This window comes from Panthera pardus, unplaced genomic scaffold (assembly GCF_024362965.1).
Source record: "Panthera pardus isolate Hobbes unplaced genomic scaffold, ASM2436296v1 HiC_scaffold_13, whole genome shotgun sequence".
NCBI classification, from domain to species: domain Eukaryota; kingdom Metazoa; phylum Chordata; class Mammalia; order Carnivora; family Felidae; genus Panthera; species Panthera pardus.
The window spans coordinates 43,402,567-43,427,463 of NW_026526688.1; the positions used below are offsets into that span (position 1 = coordinate 43,402,567).

The window sequence follows — 24,897 nt, forward strand, 5'->3', positions numbered from 1 at the left end:
ATGGTGTTGGGAAAACCAGACAGAAACAAGCAGAAGAATGAAACTGGACCATGCACAAAAATAAATTCAAAATGGATGAAAGACCTAAATGTAAGACAGGAAACCATCAAAATCCTAGAGAACACAGGCAACAACTTCTCTGACATTGGCCGTAGCAACTTCTTACTAGACACATCTCCTGAGGCAAAGGAAACAAGAGAAAAAATGAACTATTGAGTCTTCATCAAGATAAAAAGTTTCTGCAGATAGAAGGAAACAATCAATGAAGATGAAAGGCAAGAGAAGATATTTGCAAATAACATATCTGATGAAAGGTTAATATCCAAAATCTGTAAGGAATATATCAAACTCAACACCCAAAAAACAAATAATCAAGTTAAGAAATGGGCAGAAGACCTGAATAGATGTTTTTCCAAAGAAGACATCTAGCTAACAGAAACACGAGAAGATGCTAAACATCACTCATCATCAGCGAAATACAAATCAAAAGCACAATGAAATACTACTTCACACCTGTCAGAATGGCTAAAACTAACAACACAGGAAACAACAGATGTTGGTGAGGATGCTGAGAGGTGAGAACCCTCTTATACTGTTTTGGGAATGCAAACTGGTGAAGCCACTCTGGAGAACAGTATGGAGGTTTCTCAAAAAGTTAAAAATAGAACTACCCTATGATCCAGGATTTGGTATTTACCAAAAGAACACAAAAATACAGATTTGAAGAGGCGCATACACCTGATTTTTATAGCAGCAATATCAACAATAGCCAAAGCATGGAAAGAGCCCAAATATCCATCGACTGATGAATGGATAAAAAAGATGTGGTATATATATGTATATATTACTCAGTCATCAAAAAGAATGAATTCTTGCCATTTCCTATGACGTAGATGGAACTGGAGTATATTATGCTAAGTGAAGTAAGTTAGAGAAAAGATAAATACCATATGATTTCACTCATATGTGAAATTTAGGAAAGAAAACAGATAAACACATGGCAAGGTGGAAAAAAGGAGAGAGGGAAGCAAATAATAAGAGACTCTTAATGATAGAGAACAAATAGGGTTGGTGGAAGGAGGTGGCTTGGGGATGTGCTAAATGGGTGATGGGTATTAAGGAGGGCACTTGTTATGATGAACACTTGGTGTTGTATGTAAGTGATGAATCACTAAATTCTACCCTTGAAACCAACATTACACTACAGGTTAACTAATTCGAATTTACATAAAAATTTGGAAAAAAAATCATAAAGCAAACCTTCACAAATTTAAAAGGATCGAAATCATATAGGATATATTTTCTAAACACAATGAAATCAAACTAGAAATCAAAAGACAAGGACAACAGGAAAACTCTCCAAATTTGAACAATACACTTTTAAAAACCCATGAATCAAGAAGTCTGGAAGGAAATTTTGTAAGTACATATAATTGTATTAAAGTGAAAATACAATATATTCTTTTAGGCTGCGGCTCAAGCAGTGCTAAGCAGGAAATTTTAGTCTTAAAATGCTTATAATAGTAAAGAGGGAAGGTCACAAATTGATAATATGTTGTTCTATCAATGAACTAGAAAAAAATTAAACCAGAATAAGGTATAAGGGAGAAAATAAACCTAAGAGCTAAATGCTATGACATTGAAATAAGACAATAGTATGGAAAAAGCAAAAAACACTACTTCTTTGATAAATTCAATAAATTGAAAAATCTCTAGCAGGACTGACAAAGTTAAGCAGAGAGAAGATGGCAATCATTGACGTCAGAAATGAAACACTTCTATTAAAAGGATAGTAAGAACTGTGACAAAACTTCACCCATAAATTCCATACCTGAAATGGAATGGACCTATTCCTTAAAAACCACAAACCACCATAACGATACATATAAAACAGATAAAGAAGATATTCCTAAAACTATTAAATAAACTGAGTTAGTAATTAAAAATCTTCCACATGCATATACACACAAAAATTCCCAGGCCTAGTGATGTCACTAAAGAATTTTACCAAATATCTTAAAAATTAACATATACTTTATATAACATTTTCCAGAAAATAAAATAGGAAATAACACTTCCCAATTTATTTTATGAGGCCATTAATACACTAACAGAAAAATTAGATAAAGTCAGTACAAAAAGAGAAAATTATAAACCAATATTTCTCATGAACCTTGACAAAAAATTCGTCAAGAAATTATTAGCAAATCAAATCCAGTCATGGATAAGAAGAATTATCCACCAGAACCAAATTGTAGCTTTCAAGATATGCAATACTGTTTTAACATCTGAAAATAAGTCATGAAATCCATCATATCAACAGGCTAAAATAGAAAACTCATATGATCAGATCATACAGAAAGCCATCTGTAACACACAACATTTGATGGGGGAAAAAAAGCTGTTAGCAATCTAGAAGTAAAGATTTCCTCAAATTTATAAGGAGTATATTAAAAAAAACAACAACCATTATCCTCAAAAAGATTCAGAAAGACTGAATACATTATCCCTAAGATTGGGAACAAGGTGAGAAAGTTTGCCCTCACTATTGTGATTCAACACAGCACTAGAAGTTGTAACAAGCACAGTAAAGCAAAGCAAAGAAATAAAAAGCATACAGACTTAAAGGGAAAAAAGAAAAATGTCCCTATTTGTAAAAGACATATCTATGTAAAAAAAATCTCAAGGAATCTATCTAAAAAACAAACTTTATAAAATTAATGTGTGACTTCAGCAATGATGTAACCAGATCAACACAAACAAATAAATTGTATTTCCAGATAACAACATGTGGAAACTGAAATTAAAATACAATACCATTTACAGTTGCTCCAAAGAAAATAAAATGATCTGGTATATAACTTAAAAAAAAACTCTGTGCAGGATATGAATGCTAAAATTACAAAATGCTATTGAAAGACATAAATGAAATAAATGAAGAGACTCACTGCATTCATGGGTTGGAAGACTCAACATGTCAAAAATGTTAATTCTTGCCAAATTGATCTATAGGGTTAATACAATGTCTATCACAATACCAGCAAATTTGTTTGTATTCATGAAATAATCTAGTCCAAAATTTATATGAAAAAGCAAAATATTTACTATAGTCTAAAAATCTTGAAAAAGAATAAAGTAGGAGGAATCATGGTGGCCTATGTAAATGCCAATTTACAGGTAAACTAAGGAAAATAGGATGGTATTGACAGTAGTATAGACACATAGAAGAACTGAAGAAAATAAAGAACCCAGAAATATTTCCACAAAAATATGCCCCATTGACTTTTTGACAAAGATGCATGAGCAATTTGATGCAAAACAACCTTTTATATCAATGGTGTTGGAACAAATCACTTCTTCAGTCAAAAGAATGAGGCTTGATTCATTCAAGTATCACACCCTACACAAAATTATCTCAAAGTGAACAATTAAATGTAAATAAAAGTATAAAGCTTTTAAGACAAAAAAAAAAAAATAACATGCAATCTTGAGGAGCTAGGGATACATGGAGTTCCTAAATTTGATACCTCAGCCTCCATTCATAAAAGGAAAAGTTGATAAATTAATTCTCATCAAAATTAAAATTTTCTGATCAATAAGAGACCTTATAGAGAGGATGTAAAGACAAATTACAGACTGGGAATAAATATTGGCAAACCACCTATCTGGCAGAGGACTTGTATTTAAAAATATATAAACTGTTTAAAAACCAACAATAAAAAACAAACCAATCCAAGTAGAAAATGGGTAAAGGACATTAATAGACATTTCATTTCATGAAAATATGTTCAATATCACTGGACATTAGGGAAATGCAAATTAAAATTGCATGAGATATCACTACACGTCTATCATAATGACTAAAATTTAAAATCTTGTTACTTTTAGTTTTGTTTTTTTTTTTTTGAGAGAGAGAGCAAGCGAGCAAGGGGGAGGGACATAGGGAGAGGGAGAGAGAGAATCTTAAGCAGGTTCCATGCCCAGCATGGAGCCAGATGCCAGGCTTGATCTCACAACTGTGAGATCTCGACCTGAGCCGACATCAGGAGTCAGATGCTTAACCAAATGAGCCACTCAGGTGCCCCTAAAAAAATTTAAATACGGATGAAATGGTGGCAAAAATGCAGACACTCCATCTTTCCTACATTGCCAGTGGAAGTGTAAAATGGTACAGACACTCTGGAAAATACTTGATAATTTATTTTAAAAAACAAACAAACTTACCTTATGACCTAGCAATCATATTCCTGGGCACGTATCCCAGAAAAATAAAAATTATGTCCACACAAAAAATTTCACATGAATGTTCATAGAAGCAATACTTTAAATAGTTAAAGACTAGACAAGGTAAAGTGTGAGAACATGTAGAGCTGGTGTTTCTTTGTGGGAATGTGGTTGTTTAGAAATTCAATTTCTTAAATAGATTTCAAGTGATTGAGATTTTCTATTATTTCTCCCCTCAATTTTGATAAGTTGTCCTTTTCAGCAAAGTTGTCATTTCATCTAAATTACCAAATTTATTGACATACAGCTTTCATAATCCTCCAAAATATCATTTTATTTTCTGTATGACTAATCATGTCTCCCTACATCCCTAATATTGATGGAATTTGTTTTTGTTCTAGAAGAGTCTTACTAGGGGTTATTAATGTTAATTAGTCCTTGTAAAGAACTAAATTCTGACCTTTAATTTTTTCTATTCTTTTTCATTTTTCTATCTCATTGATTTCTACCCTTATCTGCATTATTTCTTTCATCTACTATGTTTTAACCCTTTGTAGAGTTTTGCATTTGGTATAGGAAGGCAAATTAATTTAATGGCAACCATTCTGAACCCTCTTGTTTCTGAGTTTTAGACCTTGGGTAGGGAACTGGGGTGATAAGAGTATCTCTTACTCTAAAGCTTGACCTTTCCTCCTAAGAATCAGTCTTTCTGGTCTCAGTTGAATGTCTGGGTGTCAGCAAAGTCACCCTACTCTGTCCAGGCTGAAAATACAACATCTCCCAACACTGTTTGACCTTTAGTATTATCTCCATTTTACTCTCTGCCCTTTAGTAGAGTTTTATCCAGCACATAGGCAGGCTAATCTTTAGTCAGGGACATAAGGGCAACTCCCCTCTCCATAAAAAATCATACGTCTCATGGCCCCTCTTCTCTGGTCCTGTGTCATGCCAGTTCCAGCTGCTTCAGCAATGCTGAACTCCAAATTCTTCAAGTTCTGCCTGGTTCCAACTCCCTATGCTCTGGTTAAGACTTTATCCTCGGAAGGCCAAGTTGAATGTGACTCATCTTCTGGGCTTTCTTTTCTCTCAGAGAAAAAAAATTCCTGATCAGCCTATTGCCAAATGTCTCAAAATAGGAGTCTCATGTATTTTGTTCTGCTTTTTACTTGCATATGGTAAAAAACAAAACAATGTTGTACTAATTATTTTTAATTTCATTGTCTCTCAGTTGCAATGTGGCAATAGAATCTGACTCTTCACTTGCATTTACTTCTTCCCAATCATCTGTTCTCACAAAATAAATATCTCACAGACTAAAGCTAACTTTCTCACATACTTAAAATTTCTTGACTCCTATCTGCATTTTGGGAACAACACAAACTCCTGTGTTTCCCATGTGAACCTATTCAGATTCTATACTCAACATGCTTTTGCATCCTCACTTTCCCTTTCTATAAGGCAGTTCTTTCTATAAGGTCATTCCACACAGTAATTCCCACTACTTCCTCCTCTGCTCAGGCCCTACAAAATCTCAATTAAAATGACTCTGGGGAAGAGCCAAGATGGTGGAACAGCATGAAAGTTTTTTGTGTGTCTTGTCTCCGTGAAATACAGCCAGACCAACATTAAACCATCCTGCACACCTAGAAAACTGATCTGAGGATTAACATAACAATCTGCACAACCTGAACCACAGAATTCAGCAGATACACAACATGGAAAGGTGAACTGGGGAAGAGAGAAGCCACGGAGGACAGGGAGCTGCTTTTGTGTGCAGAGAGAGGACGGAGACGGGGGGAGGAGGGGAATATGGGAAAAGCACCCCCCCAAAAGCAGCTGGAGAGAAAGTGGAAAAGTGGAAACAGCCACAGGGACTGAACTAAAAAGGGATAAAGGAGAAAGGAGAGGGTTTAAACTACATTAAGACTATAAACAGGGGGAGTGCAGAGTCTGAAACTCCACAGCTAGATACCTGGCAGTGCTCTGGTGGGAAGGGCAAATCCCCTGGAGCAAAGTGGAGCCTGGGGTTCTTCAGGCCACATGGGGAGAGGTGGTTCTCCTGCTGGGAGGACACCTGGTAGAGGCTGTGTGGGTCCCCCAAAGGCAAGGGCCCAGTGGACCCAGGAGAACAACCACATTCACTGGTGCTGGAACACCATCGTTAAGGGTGAAGCATGGTGTCAGATGTGTGTTGTGATTTTCAATAATCCCTCAAACTCTGCTGCTACACTATCACACAAACTTTTTCTGGGGCGGGCTGGCACCCGGCCACAGTCTCTAGGCATCAGCAGCAGCATGTTCCCACAAACTTCCTGGGTGCAGCCAGCACCCAGCCATTGCACGGTGAGACCCTCCTGCAGAGGGGCAGAACAGGTCAAAGCCACAGTCCCTCAGAAGTAACAGGTTGGGAAAAAGAGCTGCATCTGAGACAAAACTCAGGAAGGAGACACTGCCTGGGGCTTGGTCACGGACTGTGTAAAACTGGGGAGTGGACAGAAGTCAAAGACAAAGGATGGGTGCACAATTGCTGTTCAGGGAGAACAGAGTTCCAATACTACAGACTGGGTAGCTGGGTGCACCATTTTCACCACTCCTGTGAATGAACATACACACCTACAAGCACCACAAAAATCCATCCCAGTAAGCTAAGCAGCGCCATCTAGTGGAGAACAGAGCCATTACTCTAAGTCATGCCCAAATGGGCAAACTTCACTCCTCAGGAACACAAGTCTCTCTGCCTGCTTAGTGTATAGACTATAAAGCTCATCATAATTTGACTTCTAGGGGAAAATAAAGTAATTTCAGTTGTATGTCACTCTGTTCGCTGGTCCATCTATTGAATTTCCTTTCTTTTCTTTTTTGTTTCTTTTCTTTTTCTTGAATACAGAAAGAGAAAAAATTAATTTTTATTTCCAATTTTTGTTAAAAATACTTTTAATTTTTTTCTACTATATTTTCTACTTTTGTGTAATATTTTTAAATTCTATTTTACTTCCATCAATTAATTTTAGTCTACTTCAGTGTATCCATTTATCAAAATTTCAAAGAATTTCCTTTTGTTTTTTTTCTTTTTGTTTTTTCTTTCCCCTATTTTCTCTAATCTATCAAGCCCCTTTCAACACCCAGACTAAAGATATAGCATCATTTATTCCATTTTGTGTGTGTGTGTTTGTTTTTATTTTTTTAATTTTAGTATTTCCTTAATCTTATTTTTTATTTTAATTTAATCTAATTTAATTTTAATTTTTTTATTTACCTCATTTTTTACCTCTCTGAGGGGAGAAAAGATGAAAAAACAAAAACAAATAAATAAAGACCAAAGCAACAAAGACTAGAAAGGACCAGAGAACACCACCAGAAACTCCAACTCTACAAGCAACATAATGGCAATAAATTCATATCTTTCAGTACTCACTCTAAACATCAATGGACTAAATGTTCCGATAAAAAGACATAGGGTGACATAATGGATAAGAAAACAAGATCCATCTATATGCTGTTTACAATGTTTATAAGCCATACTTATATCAGACAATCTAGTCTTTAAAGTAAAGATTGTATCAAGAGATGAAGAAGAGCATTATATCATAATCAAGGGGTCTATCCACCAAGAAGACCTAACAATTGTAAACATTTATGTGCCAAATGTGTCAGCACCCAAATATATAAAGCAATTAATCACAAACATAAAGAAACTCATTGATAGTAATATAATAGTAGGGGACCTCAACACCCTGCTCACAGCAATGCACAGATCATCCAATCAAAACATCAACAAGGAAACAATGGCTTTGAATGACACACTGGACCAGATGGACTTAAAAGATATGTTCAGAACATTTCATCCTAAAGCAGCAGAATATACATTCTTCTCCAGTGCACATGAAATATTCTCCAGAATAGACAACATACTGGGACATAAATCAGCACTCAACAAGTACAAAAAGACTGAGATCATACCAGGCATGTTTTCAGACCACAACACTATGAAACTCCAAATCAACCACAAGAAAAAATTTTGAAAAGGTAACAAATACTTGGAGACTAAAGAACTCCAAATACTTGGAGAGTAAATAACATCCTACTAAAGAATGAATGGGCTAACCAAGAAGTTAAAGAGGAAATTAAAAAGTTCATGGAAGCCAATGAAAATGATAACACCACAACCCAAAACCTCTGGGACACAGGAAAGGCAGTCATTAGAGGAAAGTATATAGCAATCCAGGCCTTCCTAAAGAAGGAAGAAAGATCTCAGATATACAACCTAACCTTACGCCTTAAAGAGCTGGAAAAAGAACAGCAAATAAAACCCAAAATTATCAGAAGACAGGAAATAATAAAGATTAGAGCAGAAATTAATGCTATAGAAACCAAAAACAAAAACAAAAACAAAAACAAAAACCAAAAAAACAGAACGGATCAATGAAGCCAGAAGCTGGGTCTTTGAAAAAATTGACAAAATTGATAAACCACTACCCAGTTTGATCAAAAAGAAAAAGAAAAGGACCCAAATAAATAAAATCAAGAATGAAAGAGGAGAGATCACAACCAACACAGAAGAAAATAAAAACAATAGTAAGAGAATATTATGAGAAATTATATGCCAATAAAATGGGCAATCTGAAAGAAATGGACAAATTCCTAGAACCATATACACTACCAAAACTGAAACAGGAAGAAATAGAAAATTTGAACAGACCCATAACCAGTAGAGAAATCAAATTAGTAATCAAAAATCTCCCAAAACACAAGAGTCCAGGGCCAGATGGCTTTCCAGGGGAATTTTCCCAAACATTTAAAGAAGAGTTAACACCTATTCTCTTGAAGCTGTTCCAAAAAAATAGAAATGGAAGGAAAACTTCCAAACTCTTTCTATGAAACCACCATTACCTTGATTCCAAAACCAGACAGAGTCCCCACTAAAAAGGAGAACTATATACCAATTTCCCTGATGAACATGGATGCAAAAATCCTCAACAAGGTATTAGCCACCCGGATCTAACAATACATTAAAAAAATTATTCATTCTGACCAAGTGGGATTTATACCTGTGACGCAGGACTGGTTCAATATCCACAAAACAATCAATGTGATTCATAATATCAATAAAAGAAAGGACAAGAACATATGATCCTCTCAATAGATGCAGAGAAAGCATTTGACAAAATACAGCATCCTTTCTTGACAAAACCCTCAAGAAAGTAGGGATAGAAGGATCATACTTCAAAATCATAAAAGCCATATACAAAAGACCCAACACTAGTATCATCCTCAATGGGGAAAAACTGAGAGCTTTCCCCCTAAGGTCAGGAAAAAGACAGGGATGTCCACTCTCACCACTGTTATTCAACATAGTATTAGAAGTCTTAGCCTCAGCAATCAGACAACACAAAGAAATAAAAGACATTCAAATTGGCCAGGAGGAGGTCAAACTTTCACTCTTCACAGATGACATGATATTCTATATGGAAAACCCAAAAGATTCCACAAAAAACTGGTAGAACTGATTCATGAATTCAGCAAAGTTGCAGAATATAAAGCCAATGCACAGAAATCAGTTGCATTCCTATACACCAACAGTGAAGTGACAGAAAGAGAAATCAAGGAATCGATCCCATTTACAGTTGCACCAAAAACCATAAAATACTTAGGAATAAATCTAACCAAAGAGGTGAAAAATCTATACACTGAAAACTATAGAAAGCTTATGAAAGAAATTGAGGAAGACACAAAAAAATGGAAAAAGATTCCATGCTCCTGGATAGGAAGAACAAATATTGTTAAAATGTTGATACTACCCAAAGCAACCTACATATTGAATGCAATCCCTATCAAAGTAACACCAGCATTCTTCACAGAGCTAGAAAAAATAATCCTAAAATTTTTATGGAACCAGAAAAGACCCCAAATAGCCAAAACAATCTTGAAAAAGGAAATCAAACAGGAGGCATCACAATCCCAGACTTCAAGCTGTACTACAAAGCTCATCACAATCCCAGACTTCAAGCTACACTACAAAGCTCATCACAATCCCAGACTTCAAGCTACACTACAAAGCTGTAATCATCAAGACAGTATGGTACTGGCACAAGAGCAGACACTCACATCAATGGAGCAGAATAGAAAACCCGGAAATGGACCCACAAACGTATGGCCAACTAATCTTTGACAAAGCAGGAAAGAATATCCAATGGAATAAAGACAGTCTCTTCAGCAAGTGGTGCTGGGAAAACTGGACAGCGACATGCAGACGAATGAACCTGGGCCACTTTCTTACACCATACACAAAAATAAACTCAAAATGGATGAAAGACCTCAATGTAAGACAGGAAGCCATCAAAATCCTCAAGGAGAAAGCAGGCAAAAACCTCTTTTTGACCTCGGCCACAGCAACTTCTTACTCAACACATCTCCAGAGATAAGGGAAACAAAAGCAAAAATGAACTATTGGGACCTGCACAGCAAAGGAAACAATCAGCAAAATTAAAAGGCAACCAACCAACAGAATGGGAGAAGATATTTGCAAACTACATATCAGATAAAGGGTTAGTATCCAAAATCTATAAAGAATTTATCAAACTCAACACCCAAAAATCAAATAATCCAGTGAAGAAATGGGCAAAAGACATGAATAAACACTTCACCAAAGAAGACATCCATATGGCCAAACTGACAGATGAAAAAAATGCTCAACATCACTCATCATCAGGGAAATACCGATCAAAACTACAATGAGATACCACCTCACACCTGTCAGAATGGCTAAAATGAACAACTCAGGAAACAACAGATGTTGGCGAGGATGTGGAGAAAGAAGATCTCTTTTGCACTGATGCAAACTGGTGTAGCCACTCTGGAAAACAGTATGAAGGTTCCTCAAAAAGTTAAAAATAGAACTACCCTACGAGCCAGCAATTGCACTACTAGGCATTTATCCAAGGGATATAGGTATGTTTCCAAAGGGCACATGCACTCCAATGTTTATAGCAGCACTACTGATCATAGCCAAAGTATGGAAAGAGCCCAAATGTCCATTGGTGGATGAACGGATAAAGAAGATGTGGTATATATATACAATGGAGTATTACTCAGTAATCAAAAAGAATGAAATCTTTCCATTTGCAACTATGTGGATGAAACTAGAGGATATTATGCTAAACAAAATTAGTCAGTCAGAGAAAGACAAATATCATATGACTTCACTCATATGAGGACTGTAAGAGACAAAACAGATGAACATGAGGGAATGGAAGCAAAAATAATATAAAAACAGGGAGGGGGACAAAACATAAGAGACTCTTAAATAAGGAGAACAGAGGGTTCCTGGAGGGGTTGTGGGAGGGGAGATGGGCTCAATGGGTAAGGGGCATTAATGAATCTATTCCTGAAATCATTGTTGCACTATATGCTAACTAATTTGGATGCAAATTACAAAAATAAAATTTAAAAATATTTTCCAAAAACAAAAAAATAAATAAATAAATAAATAAATAAATAAACAAACAAATAAACAAAATGACTCTGTGTTTTGGGGTTTCTTATTCTTAGCTCCTTAACTCACTTTCCCTCTAAGACCTCTAAACTTGTCATAGTTTAAAGGACCTGTTTGGATAGGAGATTCGAGTTCCAAGTTTGAAAAGTAGTTGTTCTATTCAGTCTGTCTTCCTACAAATTGCCATCTTATATTTGGGCTTCTAATCTGTTTGCCGAATAATTCTGTGGGATAGAAGGCATCCTTTTGCTTTCCACCAACAGCACTTTAATGATGTATGTATGTATGTATGTATGTATGTATGTGTATACATATATATATATACACAATAAAAACACATAAATCTACAGAACACAAAGCAAAACTTACCTTCATAAATGAAGAATCTGGATACAATGTTCCTGATTTGTTGTATGCATACACAAGGAAATGAGGGTCTAAAAATGACCTAATTCAACGAAAGGAATGACACTTCACTGTAATAGTAATATAAATACAAGCAAAATCATGAAATTAAGCATAATTTACATTCAATTTTACCGTTTCAAATATCCAAAAATTAAATTGAGCCATCTCTCCATTATCTCATTTGCTTTCTGACAGCATGTTTTGTATATAGGAAAACATAATAAGCAGTATAATCAGATACCAGTAGGGACATCATAATGACATAGATCTATGTATAATAAAACCAGGACTTCCAGATTCCCACAACAAATTTTCTTTAAGATCCAACCATCAGTAAATCTCAGGGCATAAATATATTTGCTAACAAGTAGCCATGGATTGATAAGAAACAAAAAATATATGCTTTTTCTGATAGTTTTCATGAAATTGTGCTGTGGTAAAAACAACCTCAGAATTCTCAATGCCTTAAATCAACAGTGAATGTTCTTTACATGTTTATTGTCAACCCCACACTATCTTCATTCTGGAACCTGGGAAAAGACATACCTCCTACCCGCTGAAACATGCTTTTCTTGTAGCAGAAGAGGAAAAGAAATTGCAGAAGCACACAATAGTTCTTAAAGCCTTTTTTAGAAGACTAGTGTTTTGCTCAAATTTCATAAGCTAAATGATCTCTACAGACAAACCTCACATAAATGGTACCAAAGTGAAATCTTACAGAGAAGATAGCGATTCTTACAGAACAATCTGACACCATTATTTATTGTGGAGAGAACTGGGGTTTCTCAAGGATTCCAGATATCAAGGGGCAGTTCAATGCCAAGAGTCAGAGAAGGACTACAGCATTCACGGAGTGCATACTTTCACCACTACTTCTCTTTCCAGACCTCCTTCATCTTTGCTCATTCCTGACAGCTTTCTCTTTTCCTCAATTTAAATAACAAAACCAGAGGGCTTCCCAGAAAAAAACTGATATTTATCAGCTCATATTGCACACATATTCAAGGACATCCCAAATATTCTGGGTTGGTTTATATGCAAGTACCTAGAACACAAATTCTGGCACAAGGGCAGAGCCTCATTTTAGTAACTAAGCATGTAAATGAAGGTGGTGGAAATGGAAACCCAGAATCATTTCCCAGGAAAACGAAATTCAACAGATTTCTGAAAAGCATAATTAAAAGGAGAACATATTTGCAAATGACATATCAGATAAAGAGTTAGTATCCAAAATCTATAAAGAACTTACCAAACTCAACCACCAAAAGACAAATAATCCAGTGAAGTAATGGGCAGAAGATATGAATAGATACTTTTCCAAAGAAGACATCCAGATGGCTAACAGACACACGAAAGGATGCTCAACATCATTCATCATCAGAGAAATACAAATCGAAACCTCAGTGAGATACCACCTCACACCTATCAGAATGGCAAAAATTAACAACTCAGGAAACAACAGATGTTGGCAAAAAAGTGGAGAAAGAAGATCTCTTTTGCACTGGTGCAGCCACTCTGCAAACTGGTGCAGCCACTCTGGAAAACAGTATGGAGGTTCCTCAAAAAACTAAAAATAGAACTACCCTACAACCCAGCAATTGCACTACTAGGTATTTATTCAAAGGATACAAAAATGCTGATTCATAGGGCCACATGCACCTCAATATTTATATCAGCACTGTCAACAAATAGCCAAAGTATGGAAAGAGCCCAAATATCCAAAGACTGATGAATAAAGAAGAAGTAAGGGTGGTATATATATATATATATATATATACACACACACACACATACACACACACACACACACACACACACACAATGGAATATTTCTTGGTGATGAAAAGAATGAAATCTTGCCATTTGCAACAACGTGGATGGAATTAGAGTGTATCATGCTAAGTGAAATAAGTCAGTCAGAGAAAAACAAATATATAATTTCACTCATACGTGGAAGTTAAGAAACACAACAGATGAACATAAAGGAAGGGAAGGAAAAATAAGATAAAAATGGAGAGGGAGGCAGACCATAAGAGACTTTTTTTTTCAATATTTATTTATTTTTGAGAGAGAGAAAGGAAGAGACCGAATGGGAACATGGGAGGGGCAGAGAGAGGGAGACACAGAATCTGAAGCAGGCTCCAGGCTCTGAGCTGTCAGCACAGAGCCCTACATGGGGCCCAAACTCACAAACCGTGAGATCATGACCTGAGCCAAAGTCAGAGGCTTAACCGAGTAAGCCACCCAGGAGCACCCATAAGAGATTCTTAAATATGAAGAACAAACTGAGGGTTGCTGGAGGGGAGGTGGGGCCAGGGGGAGAAAAGGGCCAAATGGGCTATAGGCCTTAAGGAGGGCACTTGTTGGGATAAGCACTGGCTGTTATATGTAAGTGATGAAGCACTGGGTTCTACCCCTGAAGCCAATACTATGCTATATGTTAACTAACTTGAACTTAAATAAATAAATTTTTTAAAATAAAAGGATAAAAGTTTAGTTTGCAAGTTTATTCATCCTGGGTATAAAAGTATACTTTTGCTTCTACACAAAACAACAAAGAAGCCTGCTTAGTGAAATAAAAAAATACAAATGACCATTCAATGGAAAACAACATTCAATGTAAGGAAAATGAACAACAAAAGGGAAAAAGGCAAAACTTAAAAGCAAGTTCCCTATGAGGTTGAATGAAGAAATTGATTACAGAAAATAATGATTATTTAAAGCAAAGTTAACAAGTTAAAAAGTTAATAAGCTTTCAAAGCATATCATTTAAGAAAAAAAATACTCAAAACTAAAATGATGATGACAGTTAAAAATAATTTAATAAATGTCCCAAAGAGAATTTGTGTGCTGAGAACAGAATTAGAGGCCTAGCCAATAAACAGAACAAATTTACTACCAAATAGGTAAAAAAACACAGCCAAAATAAAGATGTGAAAAATAGTTGAAGGAAAACCTATACTATAAAGGGCAGATCCATAAGACCCTGGATGAGACCATATATTTCCATAAAATGTTTTAAAATGTGTATGATTTGGGGTGCCTGGGTGACTTAGTCGGTTAAGCGTCCGACTTCGGCTCAGGTCATGATCTCACAGTTCATGAGTTCGAGCCCCATGTCAGGCTCTATGCTGACAGCTCAGAGCCCGGAGCCTGCTTCAGATTCTGTGTCTCCCTCTCTCTCTGCCCCTCCCCCACTCATGCTCTGTCTCTCTCTGCCTCTCAAAACTAAACGTAATAAAAAAAAATTTTTTAATGTGTAATGATTTAAAACTAAAATGAAAAATTAAGGGATTTATTCAGTTATGAGAACAAAAGGGACATTTGCAGATATGAACAGGTTTAGAAAGCTACCCATCTGAAGAAAATAATCTGAAACTAGTCTAACTAAACAATACAAACTAAACTAATACAATATTGCATAAAATTGCAATAAAAGGAAAAAATAAAAAGAGAGCAGAAATAAAACTTGGAAAATGCAAAAACAGTTGGTAGGTAAAGAAACTGAAAGCATTGGATTTACATCGTAAATGTAAAAAGAATTTTTAAAATTCTACAGGAATATTATAAATTCAAGATGTGAGTGACACAAGTGAGGAATCTGAGAACCTATGAAAGAAAATATGAGTATAATGATTATATGAATATTTCATTTTTTTAGCAATAAATCCCACAAACAAAGGAAGAAGACAATAAGTAAGCTGGATAGCATGTTTGCAACATACAGAACGTATAAAGAGTTAATATCTACAGGAAACAAAACTTCCCACAGATTGATCATGGGAAAAAAAAAAAACAGAAAGAAAAGCAGAAGGATAAGCCATAGATTGAAAATAAATAACCCAAAACAAATGAATAGAAATAACAATAAAATAGCATTTCTTATGCATTAACAAAAATAAGTGAGTGAAGATACTCATTTTATTGAGAATGTAGAGAACAGAAATGTTTTTGAATTATTGGTGTGAGTGAAGACTGGTATAAATCCTTGGAAGTAAAAATTAGTAGCATACAGCACTCTTGACAATTGTATCATTTATTGCTCTTCAATTTCACTGGAGCCCAGAACATCATGGCCAAAGGTAGCCACAAGACAGCTTTTCTTGCTATAAATATATAGGTTGACAAATAACAAGTGAGATATATTTATTCAATGGCTACATATGTATTTACAATCAATGAACTCATTCTGCACAAATCTGTATGAATGACTCTCAAATAAAAACGTTATGAAAAATTTTGCACAAAAAGCACAGCCTCAAAACGAGAAACACACCCAGTAACATAATTAGTATCTATTGCTCACACTTCTGGGTCAAGTGTGAGTAGACTTAGTAGTTCTGCTAATGGCGGCCGGGCTTGCTCAATGGTCTGGGATTCAGCTGAATGTTGACTTATCTAGAGATGATTAGGGCACCTTGGCTGTGCCCCACCTGTCTCCATCTCCCAGCAAGTTGGCCCAAGCATATTCTCATGGGGATGGCAGACAAACAAGATGGAGAGCAGGAACGCAGGGGAGCTTTTTCAAACCTCTGTTTAAATCAAGTCAGCTAACATCTTTTTGGCCAAAGTAAGTCACATAGCCATAGAATGGGCTACATGATTTGCAGGGCCCGTAGTGAAATTAAAATATGAGGTCTCTTGTTCAAAAGTATTAAGAATCTCAGGGAAGCAACAACAGAGAATTAAACCAAGTACAGAGCATGTCTAACCATGGAGTCCTGGAGGACCATACACCCATGAAGTTGGCCTTGCACAGATAAACTCATATCCAAGGGCTGGGAGTGGGGAGGCTGGGGTGTGATGCATATATTCCACCTCTTGATGATAGGAACTCAAAGTTACATGGCAAAGAGTGAAGATAAAGGCAAAGGTAAAGAATTGGGGTCACTTTAGTGGTCCACCATATTAAGATAAATTATATAGAGAAGTATTGTACCATTATGCGTATTTAAAGTAGTACTCAAAACATGATGATTTTTTTTAATTTAATTTTATTTATTTTGAGAGAGAGAGAGAGAAGCAGAGAGAGAGGGATAGAGAGAATCCCAGGCAGGCTCAGTGCTATTAGCTCAGAGTCCAATGCAAGGCTCAATCTCATGAATCACGAGATCATGACCTGAGCCAAAGTCAATAAATCAAGCAAAACATGATTATTTTTATTCATCTCTAGGCATACAGATGAGTAAGGATAAAATCATGACACTAGAGTATGTGTCAGTATCATAACTGTGATTAGCACTGGGGAGTGAAAGAACTATTTCCAGAAATGGAAATGATAGATTTCACTATTACCTGTCATGTACACCTTTTAGAAAAATACATAAATAAAATGCTTACATGTGTGTCTTTCATGATAAGAAAGTAATTATATTATTCTCAGAATTTTCCTTTTTTTAATGTCTAATCATTCAAAAGAAAAAAGCAAATATAAAAAATATTGGACTAATATAAACTATGGACTTTGGGTGATAATGACGTGCAGGCTCATCAATTATAACAAATATATCACTCTGGTGGGGCATGTTGATAATGGGGAGGCTATACATGTGTGCGGGGAGGCACAGGGTATATGCAGAAACACTCTGTACCTTCCACTCAATATTGCTGTGAACCTAAAACTGCTCTGAAAAATAAATATTAAATTAGAACCAGGAAACAGGAAAATGAAAATAGTTGATAATTGTTTAGATAACTTATTTAGGGAAATACAAATTGACACAAAGATGCAGTATAATATTTTGGCACATCTTGCATGCTTTTGAAAATCTAAACTGCTACTGTCTTTTCAGAAACTGGCATTATCTCTCAAAATCCTAATATAAAATGTGAGTAATAAAGAAGGTTGGTCTGGACATTATACCAGTAACTATATGCAAACTGCTTAGAAATATGTCTGGTAATTGATATGTGCCCCATAATGTCAGTTACTTTTGTTGTTTTGTTGTTATCATTATCACTATTATTACTTTTATTCATACTTCCTGATCCAGAAACACATTTCTTGATATCAGGCCTACAAAACAAAATCTCTATCACATAAAAACACACATACAAGGATGTTTATTGCAGGCCTCTTTAGTGACAATCCCTGGAAACAACCTCATTACCTATCAACCTGCCATACTACAGATGTTAGCTGTTAAAGAATGAGCTAAGATATATATATGAAGCAAGAAAATGAACACTGTTATTAAATAAGACCTGCCAATCACAGAACAGTATTTCCACTTGTCTAAAAACAAACCCATTTTAGTAGGTTTCTACATATTTTATTTAAAGGAAAGGTGAGATTTAGAATAGAAAGAAAATGGTGGAAAGATACACACAAGGTTATTAATTGGTGAAATTGGTTTCTTCACAGAGTGAAAATTTAAGAGATTAAAAAAATGTTGGTGTTGGGGCACCTGCGTGGCTCAGTCGGTTAAGCCTCCCACCTCAGCTCAGGTCATGATCTCACAGTTCATGGGTACGAGCCTCGCATCAGGCTCTGTGCTGACAGCTCAGAGCCTGGAGCCTGCTTTGGATTCTGTCTCCCTCTCTCTCTGCCCCTCCCTGACTCGTTCTCTGTCTCTCTCTCTCTCAAAAATGAATAAACATTAAAAAATATATTAAAAACATTAAAAAACATTCACAACATTTAAAAAAACATTAAAAACACTAAAAAAAAACATTAAAAAAATTTTTAAAGACCTACAGGCCAATATCCCTGATGAATATGGATGCAAAAATTCTCAACAAGATACTAGCAAATTGAATTCAACAGCATATAAAAAGAATCATTCACCATGATCAAGTGTGATTCATTCCTGGGCTGCAGGGTAGTTCAATATTCACAAATCAATCAATGTGAGACATCACATTAATAAAAGAAAAGGTAAGAACCATATGATCCTGTCAATAGATGCAGAAAAAAAAATTTAAATATTAAAAAAAAATGTTGGTGTAATATCAAGTAAAATGCTTAAAATCATGTATATAATCATAAAGTCATATATAAAATGACAGCATGAACAAAATTAAATATGGACAAATAAAGCTATTGCCTTAATTGTTACAGTGGTGGCTATATTGTAAAGAGTTATATAGACTAATTTTCATCTATCTGATATACATTAATTTCACATCATGAAATTAAAATTTGGCTCAGACATTAGACTTAAAATCTCACGATGAAAACTTGGAACTCTAGTCTGACTTGAATCACAAAGATGTAACATGTTAAATATAAGAGTCATGCTCTTGTTTAGGCTCAACTTAGGGTAGTGACTGTAAACATTTCAGAAACTAAAAACAACTGTATGAAAAGAATGTCTACTTACTGTTTTTCAAGGTGGAGAGTGTATATTTTCTGGTCAATTTTGATGGCATAAGTGACCTACAGCAAAGTATTCAGAGAGAATGTAATTATTAGAAATTCAAAATTCTTAAAATTTATTTACTCTTTCATATAAACATAGATCATATCACACATGTCTCAAAATAACATATGCATATATAAGTATATTGCTATCTTCTCTCCATCTTGGAATATATGACAGAATTAACCATAATTAAATTTCAATGAAATCAAGGAGTCTAAATCTGTTTCAAAACTAAGAGCATTAGTCATTAACATTTATTATCATAATGAAATTTTAATTTAAAATGGATACATTTAGAAATGTTGAGTAATCTTGGAAGAAACCTGAATTTCATTATCTTTTCTCTACTTTGCAATTTCTACCCCAAATAAATTGAAAATTAAATACAACATGGGTCCCCTTTTAAGATGATAGGAAGCGTCCCCAAGCTGTCAGAAGTGCTACCCACAGAATCTTCATCTCCCTGTCCTCTTTAGGAATTGCCTCAGCTGAAGAGGGTCACCTCACACCAACTCACAACTTTCTGATACAGCCCCCATTTAATGAGAAGCCCCCTCATTCCAACTCCAGATCTTGATGGGCCATGCCAGCTTCACACTTTGTTGAGACTCAGTTGAGTCTCTGTCTCCCCATTCCTGCTTCTTCTCATCCTTTCCGCAGGCGCTCATCACAAGAGCGTACCTGCCTTCATGAGAATCCTCTCAAAGACCACATCCCAAAGAATCCAATTTGTGACATTATCATAAAACATACACATGGTTAATTTCCACATTTGCAAAATGTAGAAAACATGGGGAAAAATGTGAATTTTGCTATTGAGCATGGTTGTCATTGGGTACAATTTTCTGCATAAGTCATTTTAAACCTTCTATAGTGTTCCGTCTTTTATAACTTACAACTCTTGAAAAAGGTGTGTTGACATCTCCCCAAATTATTGTGACATTGTTTTTCTCCTTTTAATCTATGGTTTTCTTCAGTACATTTTTTGAATCTTTGTTGGTGGGTGCAAAGAGGAATAAAATTTACAAAATTGCAAATGACTGTAAAGTATGCCTCTATGTCATTTCAGAATATGACTTGAATTTGGGGTTGTAATTTCTTCAATCTCATCTATTATTGTTTAATATCCATTATGACTTACGATTTCTTCTTCAGCCCATGAATAATGTAGAAGTGTATTTTTAAATTTCCATATACATTTTAAATTGTTTTAAGATTTAACTTAATTGAATTGTTACAAGATAAATACTGTATTGTCAGAATTTGATATTTTAACATTTTTTCCTTGTTTTTGTCAATTTTGTTGAATTAACTGTATATTCTTGAGAAGAATGTGCATTATTTACTATATAGTTGAATTACAGCTGGATTAGAAAAACACTACCTTTATTTCTGGAGTTGCCTACAAGTCTAGATGTTCTGACTCTCTGCTGAGACAAAGACAGTGAGGTTTAGAGGGTACTTTTTAAGGTTCAAAAACTTTTTAGACTAAAGTTAACTTCTTTAATGTTTCCCTAACCAGTTTGACAAGGTTGGCTTGGCTACTTAAAGCATCACTGAAAGCTTTTTAAGGAGTCCTCCGAAAGCCAAAATTCCTACCATAAGTCTCGTTATTTCAAGCCAGAGACTCAACATGTTCTAGAACGCAGAGACTGGGTTCATAGGAAGCTCACTGTGAGTGCTTCTGGAATTCCTGATATTTGCCTGAATTCTCTTTCTCTTGCTGCACTTTTGCCATTAAATAAAAGCATTATGGTGATATCCCATAGAGTTTAGTGAGTCCTAACAAATAGCAGAGAGGTAAAAACAATATATTCAATTTGATGGGTTCACTTCTATATAAACCCATCAAATAAAATAGTTTTGTTGTCCAAATTGTCTTTATGAATCCCTTTATGATTTGTAAACCAACACTTGAGAAAAAACATTTTAAGATATCACTATGAAAATGGATTTGAAAAATTCTTCCTTTAGTGTAATCAGTCCTTATATGTGAGAGCATTTTTCTAAAAACATACAAATTTAGAACTGTTACATATTCCTAGTGAACTGAATATTTTATTAAGTAGCATGCTTATCTCTCATAATGGTGTGTGTGTATGTGTACTAAATGTTGGTTTTCTCCCACTTTTGTCATAGATACTCGTGTTTGCTTTTGGCTAGCATGTTCCCAGTATATGTCCTAAACATTTTAAATTCTCTGGGTATTTGTTTGGGTGTAATAGCTTTTATGAACACATAATTACTGGATTGTGTGTGTGTGTGTGTGTATGTGTGTGTCATAAAACGAGACAAACAGACCACTCAGTCTATAAAACCCACCCCAGCGTCTAACAGTTTTCCAGTTGGCAATTCAATGCTCCTCTCAGATATTGCTACAGAGGTTCCAATCCTTGGATTCCTATCATATTCCCGTGTGTCTTTACATCAACACATCTTTCTTGAAAACAAAGTGTCCTAACCAAAACTAATTCATATAAAAAGGGAAGACAAGGGGCACCTGGGTGGTTCAGTTGGTTAAGCGTCTGACTGCTGGGCTCAGATCATGATTGCACAGTTTGTGAGTTCAAGCCCCACATCGGGCTCTGTCCTGACAGTTTAGAGCCTTCTTGGGATTCTGTGTTTCCCTCTCTCTGTCCCTTTCCTGCTTTTTCTCTCTAAAATAAATAAAACTTTTTTAAAAAGGGAAATCAAAATCGGTAAGAAATTAACAAGAAAAAAAAGATTCAAATAGGCAATATATGTAAAAGCATCTTGTCTTAAGACTTAATTTAAAAATGCCAATTAAAAGTGAAGCATTCATTATACTTATCACATTGACAGGAACGAGAAGCCGGGAGTGCCTGGGTGGCTCAGTTGGTTGAGCATCTAACTCGATTTTGGCTCAGGGCATGATCTCACAGTTTTGTGAGTTCAAGCACCGCATCAGGCTCTGCACTGACAGCACAGGGCCTGCCTGAGATCCTCCTTCTCTCTCTCTCTCTCTCTCTCTCTCTCTCTCTGCCCCTCCCCCGCTCACACTCTGTCTCTCTCAAAATAAATAAACTTAAAAAAAAAAAAAAAACAGGTATAAGAAGTCTGAACCAAGCCTGCAAAAGCCCTCAAGAAGCATCATTATTCTTTGTTAATGAAAGTTAACTACAATAAAACTTTTCTGATAGATATTCTGTAATATGCATCATTTAAAAAAAATTTAATGTTTATTTATTTTTGAGAGACAGAGCATTAGCAGGGGAGGGGCAGGAAGAGTGAGAATCCGAAGCAGGCTCCAGGCTCCAAGCTGTCAGCACAGAATCCAACACATGGCTCAAACTCAGGAACCACAAGATCATAACCTGAGCCAAATTCAGACACTTAACCAACTGAGCCACCCAGGTGCCCCTGCACCATTTTTTTAAAATGGCTTGCCCATTGATCCTATGGAAATGACTACCAAGAAGGTTTATAAAACTACATGTTTAAATCTGACAAACAATAATGTTACATCCATATGTGAATGGCTATGAAAAATGACAGTTTTATTTATTATCATAAAAGTATATTCTAACTTTATAAATAAATTAAAAGCCAATTATCACACTCATATATTATTACTAAAATTATATGTGCAGGTGTGTGCATATCTCTAAAAATTCATTCAGTTCAAATTTACTACCTTTAGAAACTGAGGCGGACATTCACTTTCTGAACAACTCTGTCCTGTCTAGACTTAATTTTACAATGTACTTGCTTTACTTTTTAATCAGATTTAAAATAATATCACTTTCATTTTAATAGACATATACACCTATATACACAAATATAGGCATGAAGAAATTATATATTGTCATTTAAAAAAAATTTTTAATGTTTTTATTTTTGAAACAGAGAGAGACAAAGCATGAGCAGGGGAGGGGCAGAGAGAGAGGGAGACATAGAATCTGAAGCAGGCTCCAGACTCTGAGCCGTCAGTACAGAGCCCAACGCAGGGCTCGAACTCACAGACTGTGAGATCATGACCTAAGTCAGACGCCTAAAGGACTGAGCCACCCAGGCACCCCATATATTGTCATTTTAAAAATTATGTTAAATAAATTTAAAAAATAAATAACATAAAAAGTTATGTTAAATAAAAAGTAAATGTTAGTGTGACCTCATTTACACAGGATAAATATTTAAATATACATATTCTGTTAAAAAAAAAAGTCCAGTAGGCTATATATATCATTTTGTGTGATAGGGATTTGGGGCACTTTTTTCTGAGTCTGTGTTTTAAAAATGATTCATAACGTTCATTGGAAAATGAGAAAAATCAAGACACAAAATTTCAAAGGAATATGTGCATTGGCTGATTTGGGTCACGTAGCCCAGTAAAAATAAAGCACTCAAAAAAGAAGTGATTTCTTAATTACATGCGTTTCTGAAACTTCACCCTCGGTGTTTGTCTCTATCTTCCGTGGCACTGTAATTTGTAGAAGTGATGTTTCAGGATCTGCAGTAAGGAAAACACCTGTAAGCATTCCCCACTGCCTGCCAGCATCCTTATTCTTCACTGGTCCTGCCACTTGACATCACTCTTTGAACTTCCACGAACTCATACACACACACACACACACACACACACACACACACGCAGGTACGCTCCCACCACGGAATCAGACTTTGTGCATTCCAGAAGAGGCTACCTAGAAATGGGACGTGACCCTACCATCTTCCAGAGACACTTTGGGACTTGTTGACCTCCGCCCCAATAGGTGAAGAAGAGCTGCTCTCGGGACCCCACCTCCCAGAAGCGGCTCGCCCCCTCCTCCAAGTGCAGGGTCAGGCACGTGAGGACAACTGTCCCAGTACTGTTCTGAGCGCTCCCAGCAGCAGGCCCCGCAGGATCCTGACTCTAGGCGGGCTCTGACAGGACGCAGGGCTCCCCCCAGCCGGGCACAGGGTCCTGGAGCAAGCTTCTGGAGCCCGCCACGCCCACAGGCTCTGCGACAGGTGACCCTCTACGGAGCAGGTCCTACACTCACGATGGCCGGCGGAGGTCAGCCGGCCCAGGCCTGAGAGGATCAGCAGGACAGGCAGCATTGCGCGGCCTGGCGGCCTTGCCACGGTGATGGCGGTTGGCTGCGGAATGGCTGCCGCTCGCGCGCTGGGCCCTGAGCTCCGGGCCTGCAGGGAGTGGGGGCGGCGCGGGCGGCGGGGCGGTGGGGTGACGGGGCGATGGGGGGAGGGGCACGCGGCTGATCAGCCCGCCCCGCCCCTTCTGCTGACCCGCAAGCACAGCCACAGTCCCGGCGCCCACCCACCGCCCTCTGGGCTGTGGAGGCACAAGGCAGCCTGGCTTGGTGCACAAGTGGGCTTGGGCTTGGGCTTTATTTTCCAAATGCGGATATTTGAAACACATTTAGGGATTACATAAGGGTCATAAAGTGA

General features: G+C 36.4%; 1 protein-coding gene across 1 annotated transcript in view; it reads right to left on the reverse strand.

Annotated features, from left to right (window-relative positions):
• Positions 1–24,620, reverse strand: part of LOC109262290 (A disintegrin and metallopeptidase domain 3-like) — a 134,562-nt gene extending 109,942 nt beyond the window's left edge. The window contains exons 1-4 of the mRNA XM_019440717.2: positions 24,486–24,620; positions 23,880–23,959; positions 19,447–19,502; positions 12,086–12,164 (exon numbers count right to left, since the gene is read on the reverse strand). Coding sequence (XP_019296262.2) covers positions 12,086–12,164; positions 19,447–19,502; positions 23,880–23,959; positions 24,486–24,549 — 279 coding nt within the window. The 5' untranslated portion in view covers positions 24,550–24,620. The remainder of the gene's footprint in view (positions 1–12,085; positions 12,165–19,446; positions 19,503–23,879; positions 23,960–24,485) is intronic.
• Positions 24,621–24,897: the final 277 nt, after the last annotated feature.